This window comes from Pleurodeles waltl, chromosome 5, assembly GCF_031143425.1.
Source record: "Pleurodeles waltl isolate 20211129_DDA chromosome 5, aPleWal1.hap1.20221129, whole genome shotgun sequence".
NCBI lineage: Eukaryota > Metazoa > Chordata > Amphibia > Caudata > Salamandridae > Pleurodeles > Pleurodeles waltl.
The window spans coordinates 92,882,524-92,898,641 of record NC_090444.1 but is presented as its reverse complement, the minus strand read 5'-3'; the positions used below and the strand labels follow the sequence as shown (position 1 = coordinate 92,898,641).

Genomic DNA, 16,118 nt, shown 5'->3' with positions numbered 1-16,118 from the left:
TTGACCAGGACTTGGTCTATGCTCTTGACGCAGGCGTGCGTCACTCAGTTAATCAGGCCTTGGCTCAGGCCATTCAGCCCATCAAATACCATCTTTTGGGCTTGGTAGATCAGAAGGGCTGGGTAGCCCCGGTGAGCGCCCCTCCCTTGGCAGATTCTTCCTTTGCGGCAAACCCTCAGTCTGCTAAGCAATCTTCTAACCTGCATGCTGCGGACTTCGAATCCCTGATAAGAAATATGGCAAGAGAGCATGATTACAATGCGGGAGTACAAAAGAAAGTTGCGACCGACCCAGCTTCTTCTTCTTCCTCTGAGCACTCCTCCGAGCAGGATGATGCTCCTCCTCGTAAACGCAAGAAGAAAGTTCATTACCAGGAAGTTCCTACCCCTAAGGTGTTGACTTTCGAGCCAGAGGACATTGTGCATCCCACGTCTTCGCTGTGGTTACCACCCCCTGAGGTGGCAGATTATGTTGAGGCCCATTTAAGACATGGTTTTGATAAGGATATTCGTTCTAGACTGATATCTGAGTGTCCCAGACCTGATTTCCCCTCCAAGGTTACCGAGACTCAAGAGTTGGATCCGACCCTAGTAACCTTCCTCAAGAAATCCACGAAGGATCCTAAAAAGGGTATCGATCGCGCTTGGCGTGGATGCCAAGATAAATTGCTAGACATTTCAGGACCTCTAACTAAGATCCTAGAATTGGCCTTTCAAGCCAAGGAATCGGGTGAACCTATCAACCCGGATATTTTGGTAGGCTGGGCTCAAAGAGCTCTATGTTTCTTGGGCAATGCTAATTGCGCAATTTCATCTGAACGACGCAGATCTGTCTTGATGAAGCTAGATCTCAAGCTGGCGGACCTCCCTGCACGGAATCAGGCCCCGTGGCACAGGGTTTGCTCTTTGGGTCTCCTTTCATGAAGGAACTTTCTAAGTTCGTTTCCACTTATGCCAGTCTGGACAAGGCACAAGGATCCATCCGGAGAGTGCTACGTCCACTTTTTTGAGGGGCCGGACGCTACAGAGGGCGTGCCTTTGGCCGTTTCAATCAACAAGGCCCCCATCGTGGATACTAACAACAAGGAAGAGGAGGCTTTCAAGGTTACGACTCCTCCTCGTCTACCTTCTACCCGTCGAGACCTAGGTATGGTCGAGGCAGATTCCGCAGGGGGAGATCCAAGGGACAACAATCTTTCTCCCAGGAGTCGGGAGCCACAGGTGAGCTTGGTCTTGAGTTCACAAGTAATATTGGGGGGGCAGAACTCAGAAGTTTTTGGAGAATTGGCATCTAATTTCTTCGGATTATTGGGTCTTAGAGACCGTGCAAGGGTTCAAGCTAGAATTTTACGAGTCCCCTTATCAGATATGCCTTCCCAGGCAGGGATATTTTTCCCTTCAAGAACACAGTCTTATTTCCGCAGAAATTTCAGCTCTAGTCAAGAAGGGTGCCGTTATCAAGGTTCCCCATCACCCTTCAGGTTTCGTCAGCCCAGTGTTTCTTGTAGACAAGAAGGGTGGCGGCTCGCGCCTAGTTCTAAACTTAAAAAACGTCAACGGTTTTTTGCTATATCGACATTTCAAAATGGAAGGCATCCATTTGCTGGGAGATGTTCTCCAGGAGGGAGACTGGTTAGTCTGCTTAGATCTAAAGGACGCTTACTTGACCATTCCTATTTTTCCTCCACATCGGAGGTTCCTTGAGTTCTGTTGGGAGACTGAATATTACGAGTACAAGGTTCTTCCCTTTGGTCTGTCCTCCGCCCCTTGGTGTTTCACAAAGGTTATGCGTCCAGTAGTGGAATGCCTTTGTTCCCAAGGGGTCAGGTTAATTGTGTACCTAGACGACATCCTAATCATGGCCCAGGATCGGGACCTTCTGTTAGATCATCTTGAATGGTCAGTGTCTCTTCTTCAGAGTCTGGGCTTTATAATCAATCCCCAAAAATCTGTTCTGATCCCCTCTCATCGGATAGACTTCCTGGGGTTCCAGATAGACTCGTTACAGTCTCTTCTGATTCTTCCTGTCGGGAAGATCCGTTCAATCAAGAGAGAATTGAGGTGTCTATTATCCAAACAGACTGTTTCCTTGAGAGCGATTGCTCGCATGGTGGGCCTGCTTTCTTCTTCGATTCAGGCGATATTTCCGGGTCCCTTGCATTACCGAGCCCTTCAACGATTGAAGATCGCCCATCTTCAAAAGGGCCTACGTTATGCAGATCAGGTTCCCCTATCAGAGGAGGCCCGTATGGAGATGCATTGGTGGCTCGATCATATGGAAGCCTGGAACGGCAGAGCCATATTCAGCTCTCTCCCAGATGTAGTGATAGAGTCCAACGCCAGTCGTTGGGGCTGGGGAGCCCGGTGCGGCTCAGTGTCCACGGGACGCAGATGGTCCAACGCGGAGTTGAGTCTCCACATAAATTGCTTGGAACTCCTAGCCGGCTCTTTCGCAGTCAAGAGTCTTTCTCCCATCAGAGCGAATTGTTGTATTCTCCTTCGCATGGACAACATCTCAGCAGTGAGATATGTCAAAAAGTTGGGGGGAACTCGTTCCCGCATTCTGGCAGAGATAGCCAAGGAGTTCTGGCACTTTTGCCTTCAGCACAGGATTTCAATGGTGGCGGAATACCTCACTGGGGCCAGCAACTTGGTGGCCGATTGGAACTCTAGTCATCTGAGAGACTTCAGCGATTGGAGGTTACACCCCAGAGTTTTCTGATTTCTTTCTGCGAAGTGGGGTCCCTTTTCGATCGACCTGTTTGCATCTCGCCTCAATCGGCAGCTGAAACGTTTTTTCAGTTGGAGACCGGATCCGGAGGCATCAAGGACGGATGCGTTTCTTCAGGACTGGTCTCAGGAACTGAGTTATGCCTTTCCTCCCTTCTTAATGATACCCAGGGTTTTGGCCCAGATCAGACGTCAGCAAGCGGAGTTAGTCCTGGTGACGCCCCTTTGGAGATCTCAAGCATGGTTCCCAGTGGCAATGGAACTGAGTTGCGATCATCCGATCCTTCTTCCCTTTCGGGCGAATCTCCTCCAGGACCCTCAGGGTTTGTTACATCCATTGATCCTGTCAGGCCAGCTGTCTCTGATGGCATGGCATCTTTCAGGGAAAGATGGGACATCCCAGGGCTTTCGCAAGAGTCTTCCGAATTCATTGCGGGTTCCTTGTCCTCCAGTACTCACAAGAGATACGCTTCGGCGTGGAAGCGATGGAGTGCTTGGTGTAGCTCTAGGAGTGCAGATCCTTTTTCAGCAAGTTGCTGTCTGGTCCTGAATTTCCTTTCCTCCCCAGCAGCGTCAGGTCTTACATACCGATCTATTAATAATTGTAGGTCTGCTATTTCAGCAGGACATTTACCAGTGGAGGGTAAACCCATTGGCGAATCTCCAATTGTGTGTAAATTAATGAGGTGTATCAGGTTAGCTAATCCTCCTCGTCCCCGATGCTCATCCCTTTGGGATGTTAATATTGTTCTTCGTTTTTTAGAATCCTGGCCTGCTAATAGATATTTGTCTAGGAAACAATTATAAGCTAAACTCACCATGTTGTTGTGTTTAATATCTTGTAAGAGAGTATCAGATGTTAGAGCACTAGATTTAGCTGGAAGAGTTTTTTCTCCTGAGGGAGTCTCTTTTTCCATTTCGCGTAGAACTAAATGCAACCTGAAGACCGTTTCTTACCCCTGTTTTATAGACAACCCCAAACTTTGTGTGGTGCAGTGTCTTAAAGCTTACGAGGTGAGTACAGAAGAATTTTGTTCTGAAATGGGGGGTCAATTACTCATTTCTTTAGTTAAGCCATATCATCCTGTTTCCTCAGCAACTCTCGCTAGATGGATGCGTTGGTTGCTGAGTGAAGCAGGCATTGATATTTCTAAATTTGGCGCACATTCTGCCAGAGGAGCTATAGCATCGAAGTCTTTGGCTTTGGGTTCTCGTTTAGAGGACATTTTAAAGGCAGCAGATTGGTCTTCCCCTTCGACTTTTAAAACTTTTTATTATAAACCTATTGTTGATATAGCCTCTGTGGTTGTGAATCAGCTTTGAACAAGCATAATCTGAGCCTCCGGTCCTGACATAGAATATACAAAATTCTAGCATTCACGCTAAGAATTTTTCAATTCTATTAAGGACACGGAGGCGAGGATTATCCCACCGCACTGTATAGTTATGATTGTAGAGTTTCATGTTATTTGGTTGATATTATGTGCAAGTTACTGTACTTCAGTGCTATCCCACCCTATTGAATAGTTGATATAAGTATTCTTTATGTTATTCAGTTTTTATGGCCCAGATTTTTCATTTTTCCTAGGAAATGATGGGAAGCAGTGAGGACTGCCGCGATATTGTTCTTCTTCCAGTTAAGTGGGATGCCAGTTCACCTGTTTTCAGGATTTTCGTTTGCAAGTAATGTTAAGAGTTTGACTTTTCTGTTGCGAATTTTGGACAAAGAAAGAGGAGTGGCTTGATGCGATGCAACACTTTATAGGCTTCCTCCTCTATGGTTTATCACGTGTTAGGACTGATGTTGGGTCATGTAGTTTTTTACTTTCCATGATTTTCATTGGCTGCGGTTAAAAATAAAGCATGGAAAGAGAAGCATAATCCTCGCCTCGTTGTCCTTAATAGAATTGAAAAATTCTTAGCACGAATGCTAGAATTTTTTTTTGTTTCCTTTCTATGTTGCCTGACCTGTTGCACATCCAACAGAGTAGGCAGTTGAGCTTTGACCACAAACCTGCAAATAAAAAAAAACGGAAGTAACACCCCCGCTGGCTTCTCAATCTCTGAAGAAATGACGTGTGTGTACAGCCTCATAAACACCATAAAAGCTAAAGAAACTGATCCTATCAGTCCGCAAAGCTATAAGTTCGTAAATATAAATGTTAATTAGTTTACTCATCCCTGACTCGCGTTAGTTACTTAAGTGAATGGAGTAGTGTGAATGATTCTTTGCCTGACAATAAGATGGCCGACGGTTAGGCCTGTGAGCCATCCAACGCACGAACCGCAACCATCTTCGAGCCAGGAGGACCCAGTAGCCTGACGTAGCGCGAAAACACACAGTCCGTCTCAAGCAGAGAGCAAGTCCAGCACCACGGGGGCGTCCCGACACAGACCTATATTTGACAACCGCGGTTTCAAAACATTGGCATGTCATTTAGAGAGAACATTTTAAAACCTGAAATACGTTTTTAATAAAAATGTTTTAAGTCCGAATTTCAAAGAGGAAATACGTCTGTTTTTGTCGAAAAGGGCGCTACATTTTTTGTGACGGCGAATGATGAGAATTCATTCAAGAACGAGCTGTCCATTAACGTCTGCTGGGAGTCCTGAAAGGGACATTTATCATTCATCAGAGTTCTATTCAGTGTACGTACACTAAAGCACGAAACTCTTTCCTTTAGCCCTTATGAGGGTATAATGTTATGGCACGGTAGTTTGCCTGTGTGGTTTGAATCCGTTTTAGCTGTTGCCCTTCTTGGCCCATCCACACCGATGTGTAGGCGGTGCTTGTTTTGGGCGTCTTGCGTCGGCAGTTGGTGCCTGCGCCGCCGCCGACACTGACAGTACTCTTCCATTGACGGTTGCTGCCTGTAGCTCGCGCCGGGTGTGCATCTCGTGCCCGCCTTCACGCACCCGAACCATGGCCTCGTGCTACGAGTACGTGACGCCCGAGCAGCTGGCCGGGTTCGACAAGTACAAGGTACGGCGGCAGTTGGGGGCGCGCGCCGGCGCTAGCTGCCGCGTCCAACCGCTGCGGGAGCGGGTGGGGCGGTGCCCGCGTGACAGGGAGCAGCCTTCTGTCGGGGGCTGCAGCCCCTTGCTCACGAGGTCCACGTGCACACGGGGAGCGCTGAGACCCCCGGACACAACCTCACCCTTGATACTAGGCAGGAAGAACGTCTACACGTGTCTCAGCCACACACATGATATCACCGGCAAAGGACGGCGCTGTACACACGGGTCCAGCACTAGACTGCGCGTTCACAAATGACACCGAGGAGTGGCAGACCGCACTGGAGTAGGAGTGTGGCGCCAGTTGTACGCGCATCATTGGCCCACGAGTGGAGCGCTTTGACATCTAGGAGGCACTATAACAGACACTCCTGTCAAAGGAAGGAGCCTGTAAGCCTGCATCAGCAGACTGGTGGGCCTGGACTATGCGCGCGTTATTGACCTTAGAGAGGGCAGGTCTCACCTGATATGTCACTGACAGGTGATGCCAGACTCCGTGTCACCAGACCAGGGTCACTGTCCCAAAATTGAGTTTATTTACTGCATTCAGGAACTCTAACCTCGGCTCTTCTCTAACTGATTCTACAAAGGTGCAAAATTACAGGGGAATGTGGAAGAAAACACAATTGCATGCACAGATCCCAGGTGAATAGCACGTCCCCTTTCCCAGCAATAGTGATTGCAAGAAAATGATGTGCGCAGACTATGAGCTCCCTCTGCTTAACTTTTTGCCATTAGGCGAACAGTATAGCTAGCGGAGCACATATAGTGGTGCACCAGCAGAAAGTAACAACGTTGAAAGTCCCATCTAAATGTAGACTGTTCCATATCTTCTCTAGTTTGCTTTCACAACAGTCATGTAAATCAGGATTTTTTTTTTTTTCTTATGAAATTGGCATAAGGGGAGCAACACTTTTTGGACTTTGGGTCACTGCCATGTTGAAAAAGCTACGAGACCTAGTCACCTCTGAAAACTAAACATCTGGGTGAGTCCAGGGTGGTGTGCTTCACATGCACCCTGCTCTATTTTCTTACCCACAATGCTCTGCAAACCTCCAACGTTTTGGGAAATCACACATTTTTGTGATGGAACCTTCCGGAATCTGTACGAATCCACAAAATTCCTACCACCCAGCATTGTCTCATCCATACCGATAAAAATTCTGCTCCACTTGTCAGCTTAAAAGCATTTTTTTTCTTTTTCAAAATGCCCTTTTGGACCTGCCGTTCTGGTTCCCCCTCATTTTCGACATGTTTTTGGCTCTTCCCTGGTACAGGCACTTGGCCCACCTACACAAGTGAGGCATCATTTTTACTGGGAGACTGGGCGGGAGGAAATTTGTGCCGGTGCGGTGATCCCACCCATAAATGTAGGATTTTTTTTTTTTTGTGTAGCTAAATTTGAGGTTTGCTGAGGATTCTGGGTAACAACACTGGGAGATCCACGCAAGTCATACCTCCCTGGTCTCCCTCGGATGTCTAGTTTTCAGAAATGTTTGGGTTTGGTAGGGTTCTCTATATGGGTGCTGAGCCCAGGACCAAAAACGCAGGTGCCCCTGGCAAAAACAGGTAGTTTTGTATTTGATAAGTTTGATGTGTCCACAGAGTGTATTGGGGCATTTCCTTTTGCGGGCATTGGGCCTACCCACACAAGTGAGATACCATTTTTATCGGGAGACTTAGGGGAATGCTGGGTCGAAGGAAATGTGTGGCTCCTCTCAGATTACAGAACTTTGTGTCACCGAAATATGAGGAAAAGTGTGTTTTTTTTTTTTGTTTTTTTTTGGGGGGGTCAAATTTTGAAGTTTGCAAAGGATTCTGAGTAACAGAATCTGGTGAGAGCCCCACAGGGCACCCTATTTTGGATTCTCCTAGGTGTCTAGTTTTCAAAAATGCACAGGTTTGGTAGGTTTCCCTAGGTGCTGTGATCTAGAGGCCAAAATCCACAACTAGGCACTTTGCAAAAAACAGCTCTGTTTTCTTTGGGGAAAATGTGATGTGTCCACGTTGTGTTTTGGAGCATTTCCTGTCACGGGCACTAGGCCTACCCACACAAGTGAGGTACCATTTGTATTGGGAGACTTAGGGGAACGCTGAGTGGAAGGAAATTTGTGGCTCCTTTCAGATTACTTAACTTTCTGTCACCGAAGTATGAGGAAAAAGTTTTGTTCTTGGTCAAATCTTGAGGTTGGCAAAGGATTGTGGGTAACGGAACCTGATGAGAGCCCCACAAGTCACCCCATCCTAGATTCCCCTAGGTGTCTAGTTTTCAAAAATGCACAGGTGTAGGTTTCCCTACGTGCCGGCAGAGATGAAGGCCAAAATCCACAGCTAGGCACTTTGCAAAAAACACATCAGATTTCAATGTAAAAATGTGATGTTTCCATGTTGCGTTTCCTGTTGCGGGCATTAGGCCTACCCACGCAAGTGAGGTACCATTTTTATCGTGAGACTTAAGGGAACACAGAATAGAAGAGCAAGTTTTATTGCCCCTTTTCTTTCTCTACATTTTTGCCTTCCAAGTGTAAGACCGTGTGTTTAAAAAAAAAAAAAAAGTCTATTTGAGAAATGCCCTTTAATTCACATGGGAGTATGGGGACCCCGGAATTCAGAGATGTGCAAATAACTACTGCTAGTCAACACATTATCTTGTGCCAATTTTGGAAATACAAAGGCTTTCTTGATAACTATTTTTCATTCTTTATATTTCTGCAAATGAATTGCTGTATACCTGGTATAGAATGAAAACCCATTGCAAGGTGCAGCTCATTTATCGGCTCTGGGTACCTAGGGTTCTTGATGAACCCACAAGCCCTATATATCCCCGCAACTTGAAGAGTCCAGCAGACGTAATGGTATATTGCTTTAGAAAATCTGACATCACAGGAAAAAGTTACAGAGTAAAAGTTGGCGAAAAAATGCTTTTTTCTTTTTTTTTTTTTTTTACCTCAATTTAAATATTTTTTCATTTTAGCTTTTATTTTGTGTAGGAACACCTTGTAGGATCTACACAAATGACCCCTTGCTGAATTCAGAATTTTGTCTACGTTTCAGAAATGTTTAGCTTTCCGGGATCCAGCACTGGTTTCACACCAATTTCTGTCACTAACTGAAAGGAGGCTTTGTTGAAAATGTGGTGAGGACAGGGGTCGATAGGGGCTCCTGAGTGGATGTCGTTGATGATAGAGCGGGTCTTGTCCGTGGTGAGGGCGGTCCAGCAGTGCAGGATCTGTGAAGGTTTGACGGGTATGAGCTGGAGGGTTGTTGGTGGGCTCGCGGGGGTGGGGGTCCTTTGGGTCTGAAGCTATCGTAGATGTCTTTGATTTTCTGGTGGAAGAAGATTAATAAACCTCTGTAAGCACCTACTAAGGAACATCCCACCTTTATCGCAAGGGCACATTTTCTCTTTTTTTGGCATTTTCGTTAATATTTGCAGCATTGTCTGCTCTGATCGGGGCTTGTTTTTCTAACTGGAACTAAATTCCTGTAGTGAACTTCGTTAATGAAAGTGCACAAGTAGCCACATCAAGGTTCAGATGCCCGATCCTTAATGCCCCTGGCTCCAGATAAACATCAGAAATGTGTCATGCTGAGACTAAAAGCAATTTATGTTTTGGTTTATTTATTAACCAGGTATGAGGAAGGTATGTTCAGAGGTTAAAGTCCCTGGAAGAGCTTCAGTAATAAACCATAATTATCTGTCAAATATAAGCTTTTAAACATACATTCTCTGAAGTAAAATTTTGTTGTGAGCTGTGCAACTCCAATGTTTACTGGTCAGTTTTGAGTTCTATCTTCCCACATTTATTGATGTGGACACATTTAGGGAAAATGCTCTGTCTTGAGAATGACTAGCTGGCAGCGCTTAAGTGTCTATGGTAGTTCTGAATTCCATTGTAAAGCACAATAAGTAACTAACATGTAGCCTACCTAAAGGGCAGGGTACAAACTGATAACGTTCCCTCAGGCCGAGCCACTCGAATTACCCAATGCTGTGCCTCGGTGTTATCCGCACATTATGGGCTTATCACGTTTGCCATATGGTCCACAATCTCCTGCGTAACTTTCAGAATCTAACTAAAAACTTGTTTCCAGATCTCACTGGTCAATAAACATAGAAAAGCATCTCGTGGGCTACAAGAAAGTGGCAGACCGTAAAAGTTAAGTGGTCGCTTAAGCTAGTGGATGCTAAATTGAGGTAATAAGCAGGTACCAAAGAAGTGACCCTTTTCTCGTATTAGGATCCCATCTGGTGAACTGAGTAAAGAGATGTGTATGCCAAGTCCAAACAAACCCTGCAGGTGTAATTTTAGCGTTCCTAATTAAATGCTTACATACTACACTTAAAATGTACATAACTTCTTTCATGGAGCCAGATGCCCTATGATGTGCACACAGAGTAAGCAAAATTGAAAACTAATTATAAAACACAAGCAGGGCGGGGCACGCAAAATAAATTGCGCACAGCATTAGTTCAAGAAGTATATACATTTAGGCTTGTTTTCAGCTGAATGTAACTTTGACAGTTTTTGTTTTTTATTTAAATGTTTTTTGATACTTTTTCAATACACAATGGTAAAATAACATCTAAACTTGACTGGCGAAGGTGCAGGGGGTTGTTGGATTGCTGTGAGGTGTAAATGAACATGTAGTGCTTATTCCATTATGATAACATATTGAGTTGTGGTGGAGCCTGTGGTAGAGCAAGTTAGACATTTGAAAGACCAGCATTGGCAATGTCACTAGGTCTGGCTTTAAAGGAATGTTGTATGGTAATGTGAAGCATTACAAGTAAATACATATATCATATGAAAGAATGTGTATTTGTGTGGAAGCAAAGAACTGTGGAATAATATTGGTGTAAGGCCCTGTCTGTGCTGCTGCCAGAGAAAGACAAACACCATAAAATATCTAGTTATCTCAAAACACTTTAATAGTATTACAATACCTTGTATGTATGCGCTTGAAAGTTCAACCTCAAACTGCTGGATAAATAAGCAAAATGATTCACAGCTGCGAGGAGGACAAGCAGTTTTTTTTTTTTTTTTGTTGAAGCACAAAACTTCTTCTCAATCAAAACATGTACTCCTGGCTCCCCACATGTGGGCGGAGCCAAAGCCCCTCTTAAGGTCACTTAATTGTCTTGCGAAAGCAGCTATTTCAATCCCGACCATAAAAATAAGGAAATGTGTTGTGTGAGAAAGTTCCATCTTGTGATGTGATATAGCTGCTGTTGGCACTTAATGATGTCTTCAGCTTCATGATGTTTGTCCTTTTTTTTTTTTTTTTTTCCTTGTGAATGTGATGATTAATATCCATCAGTTATGCATGTGTAATTTTCAAATTCAAATATGTTATCTTGTTGTCGGAAATGTTGGTTCCCTTCTCGAAACATAGCACTCTTCCACCAGTGGGTGACTGAATATGGATCAGAATATTTTCAACAGACCGTTTTTTTCTGTATTTAAATTCTTGCTACAACATCAAATAGTTCAGTTTTTGTCCTGGATTTAGACCGATTAGCATAAGTTCTGAATGAACAACTATTGGCAAATCCAGCAGGTCTGATTTTTGAAACCTGTAGGGTTTTCCAATGTTTTTCCCCTCCATAGATGCGTGCGTGCGCAGCGGACATTTTTGAATGGATTTTATTGAAGCCTAAGCAAATTCACTCAAAAGATGCCCACTGTGTATGTGTGCGCATACGCCTGGACGGCCATCTTGGAGTGGTTAAAATACCATTTTAAGATGGCTTTTTGCTGATATGGCGGTGAGCGGTGCTTATTGTGTGATTGGGCTCGGGACACATGGCTGCTGGGGTGTTAGTATTTCATTGAGAAGAGGTAGATGGGGGAGAAGGAGGGAGAAAGGGTGCAAAACATAATCCATCACATAAATTGCAATGCAAGGTCTCACGTCTGTAGTGGGATGATGCATACCATCAATGCAAAAAATATAAAAAGACAACGAGACAGCAATGTTCCTGGTCAAGACAAATAAAAGAATAGCTAAGAAAGCCATTGAATCAGGCGGATGTAGAGGGTAGGAGAAAGAGAGAAAGGGTGGGGAAAAAATTCATCATATGAATTGCAATGCAAGGTCTTGCGTCGGTAGTGGGATGATGCATGCCATCCATTCAAAAAAGGCAATGAAACATGCAAGAAAAATAAAAGAATAGCTAAAACATGTTGAATCAGAAACGGGGAAGTGAGACAAAATATCAAATTTTGAGTCGGCGGCCGCACACTAAGTAATTTATTGGTCACAATCTGTCTTCGACAATAGCTAAAACTCTGGATGCGAAATATAAAATGTGGCTTTGTCTCTTGGTCATAATCAGGAATAGTAATTTTAATGATTTCCATTGAAATACTATTCCAATTAGAGTGTAGTCATCAGAAGTGATTAGAGTGTTGTACTGGGGCTTTAATATGTTTGCAACGCCACAGTAGCTTGAGTACAATAGGACTGACCCTTTTAGCTTGCCAATGCACCAGAGTGAGATGGGAAGGATGAAGAGCATTTTTATAGTAGAAAAGAAAGTCAAGCATATGGCAGCTCTTTCCTAATTTTAATTTGATTCGGTTTTAATATGGTATTGTTGAGGACTTCACCCACAGGTTGATTGTACCTTTTATACTGTGGCTACGATACTATTCCTTATGTAGAATATTTCAGAAGACTCCGATGTATTCTCAGGTGGCTTGATTTACTCGTGTTAGATTTAGTAGTGTTTTTTTGATGAAGGCTTGAGAGGTGATCACTTTGAATTGTGTCTACAGTTATGTGTCGCTAGTTTCTCTTTTTCTGTTAAACATTGTATGTTTTAGAAGTTATTTTACTGTGGGAGCTAGTAGGCAGCTCCAATAGAAGATTGTTGTTATGCTTCCATGCAAAGCAAAATCAATACTTGTTGGTGTTTACTATTTTGAGTAGGACCTGTTGAATGTATATAGTTCGGTAGCTTCGGGATCCATCTTGTATCCATTGGTACTAAAATGATAAAATATTGACATAAGGCCCCAGATTGTGCTGCATAATGCAACATAATTTTCCTTGCTGCATAATTTAACTGGCCTTTCTACATTTTTAGATCCTTAGCTGCTGCTTAATTTCAGTGAGCCTGGCTTTAAATGTATACGTTCTATTTAAACCACATAGTTTATTGCTCTGTAAATAAAGACAAACTGCCCTATTTGTTAGAGTACTAATAATTTTTTTACCAAACAGATGACACAACCATGTTGGTGTTTTTCTTACATTTATTGTCAAAGTGAGGCATTTCTTTTAACAAGCATACATTGTTTTTTTGTTAACTATGCATCTGTAAGAATACGCCTACATTATCTTACAAACTATGAATGTCGTTTTACAATGCACCATAAATACGTCATTTGTAATTTGAACGGTAGGCTAAAAACTGCTACATCTTATTGCATTATGTGAATGTTAAGTGAACATTTTATAATTATCATTTAGTTATGTTTCGTATGTACTGGCTGTGTTTAGAGCAGCCACGGTTTTCTTTAATAATATGACAAAGACAGGGCTTTGAAAGACACAAATCCTACTTAAGATGTTGGTATCTGCAAGAGCACTTATTTAAACCGATACTGAACCATAACAGTTTTACTTCTGTGAAATTGAGCAGTGTCTTGCATGGTGAGCACATATTTCAGTCCTCGTGTATCAGTTCAGAGAATTATCCACTTAGCAAAAGACAATTATCTAGGCATGAAATTTAAGTTGAGCAGAAAACCTCTTCGATCTCCATTTGGGTGTAGTTGAGTTTGCTTCTAATTAAATGTGATAGCAAAGCACTTCTCAATGGCTTCGTGCTTGTCAAGCCTTCTTATTTGAGTAGTATTTAGAGACCTTATCGAAAGTCTTCCCTGCAGTGTGTTAGAGCTCTGGCTAATCTCAGATCAGGGATGGATGAGCTCCAGATTTTGGGCATGTTTCTCTGTATTGTTGTTTTCTGGCCCTTTTGATTTTCATGTGGAGAATTCTTTTACTGTTGAGGAAGTGGTAAGCAACTGTCAGAGATGATAGTTCTTTCTGCATATTGCTCAGAGTGTACGGTTAGTGCCAAACCAGGAATCAGTGCTTCTACCACAACTCTCTCACTAAGCCATTCTTAAACAACTCCTCGCATTGGCATAACATCTTGTATGATAGCCCTTTTGATTTTAATTGTTTTTTCATTTTGCACAGTGAAAAGGTTTGTTGTCCTGTACATTTTACCAGTTGTAGCCTAGTACAATGTTGCAAGACGATACTGTGTTAAAGGGCTACACTAGGCTCCCATATTACAAACTCCACTGCCTTCACCAGGAGAAGTTCTCAGCAGCCTTCGACAAGGTCTCCCACAGCACCTTATGCAGCAGACTCCACGACGCAGGAATCTGTGGAAAAGCCTTGCAGTGGATCCACTCCTTCCTTACCGGAAGAACAGTCAGCTCCCATCCTTCATATCCAAAGTAACAGAAGTCAGCTGCGTAGTCCCTCAGGGACCCTCCCTGAGCCCAGCGCTCTTCAGCATATACATGGCCCCGTTGGCAGCCATCATTGGAGACCACGAAATGAACATTGTGTCATACGCCGGTGACGCACAACACGTCATATCCCTCACTGAAGATCTGGACAAAGCTAAGAGGAACTCTCACACCTGGATGAAAGCTGTTGCTGCCTGGATGAGGGAGAGCTTCCTCAAGCTCAGCTTGGACAAGACCAAGCTCATCATCTTCAGAAACTCCACCTCAGCCCACATCACTCAGCACACCACCTACTACGACTGACGCCGCCCACAAACCTGGACTCATCCTCACCTCCTCCCAATCAATTACCCGACAGGTAAACACAGTCACCTATTCCTGCTGGCACACCCTGCGCCAACTCTGCAAAATCTTCAGATGGATCCCGGTCGACTGCTGCAAAACACCCTAGTCACTAACAAGCTTGACTATGGCAACGCACTCTATGCTGTTGACATAATTTCAAAATGGGAGGCCACATTAGCATCATTAAGGAACCAGCTGGAGCCCAATCAACCATGAAAGGCTGGTCCACTACTGAGCAGAAAAAACTGGTTCACGTAGACATTAAGGCAACAGTTGAACAAAATTTCCAGGCGCCTAAAGAATCAACCACCAGGCAATAGCTACCAGAGTACCTTTCAGGAACTAAGAAAGGAATACAAGAAGGCAACATGGAAAGCAAAGCAAGCTCACTTTGATCCGGAATGGATCAGAATTGTGGAAGCCCCTAAAGAAAAGAACAGCCGGTCGCTGTGGTCTATAGTCAATCAGCTGGAGCGCAAGACAACCAGGACCCAAAGTAACGCGGTCCCGGAGAGAAAGTGGATAGAACACATCTTCAGCCTCTACGGCAGGCCCAACATAGTGGGGCCATCTTCCACCGCAAGCAGCGAGGCAAAGCCACTATCTTTCGAAATACAAAACGTCGAGGATCGACTACGGTGCTGCAGACAGAGCGGGGCTCCTGGGCCACATGGTCTCCCAGCAGGAATATTAAAACACAACCCTGCCCTTTGCACCGGCCAGCTCTGCAACCTTTATAATGCTAGCAGCACGGAAAACAAAATCACGGACTCCTGGAAAGGGGCAATTTTCCACCCAATCTGTAAGAAGGGCCCTATGGGAACCCAGACAGCTGGCGACTAATATCACTGCTTGACATCAACGCAAAAATATTTGCAGGTCTCCTGCTCGAGGAGCTCAAAGAATGGGCGAGTAAATTCAGTCTAATGCCTCTGAATCAAACCGGCTTCCGGCCATCTGCAAGCATGTCTGATAACCTGATAACGCTAGCCATGCTTGCAGAAAAATACACAAACAAAAAAATGGCCCTTTACACCTGCTTTGTGGACTTGTCCAAAGCCTTCGATTCAGTGGACCGGAACAAGCAGTGGGGGAAACTAGCCAACCTTAATATCCCGCCAGAGCTGCTAAAATGAACACAACTTCTGTACTCAGAAAATTGGGCAAGGGTGAAAGTTGGAAACAATGGAAGTGTCGGCCAGAATCCAGATAGACAGAGGTATTAAGCAGGGCTATGTTCTGGCTCCAATGCTTTTCAACCTTTACCTGGCAGATCTGTGCACACAGCTAAACATCACTGGCTCCCATCCTCACAAACTGAGCAACCATCCCCTAACAGCGTTACTATATGCAGACGACATAGCCTTACTGAATCTCTCCGGTACTGGACTCCAAAAAGTGCTAAATACCTTCAACCAATATTGCACGGCTAATGAGTTGGTGGTAAACACGGAGAAAACCAAGGTAATAATTTTTGGCAAACTAATAATGAAGAAAACTAAATGGTTCTGTGGGAATCAATCAGTGGAAAGAA

The 16,118-nt window shown here is 44.2% G+C and overlaps 1 protein-coding gene across 1 annotated transcript in view; it reads left to right on the top strand.

Annotated features, from left to right (window-relative positions):
- Positions 1-5,406: 5,406 nt before the first annotated feature.
- SELENOI (selenoprotein I) overlaps positions 5,407-16,118 on the top strand; it is a 219,090-nt gene continuing 208,378 nt past the window's right edge. The window contains exon 1 of the mRNA XM_069233671.1: positions 5,407-5,712. Coding sequence (XP_069089772.1) covers positions 5,653-5,712 — 60 coding nt within the window. The 5' untranslated portion in view covers positions 5,407-5,652. The remainder of the gene's footprint in view (positions 5,713-16,118) is intronic.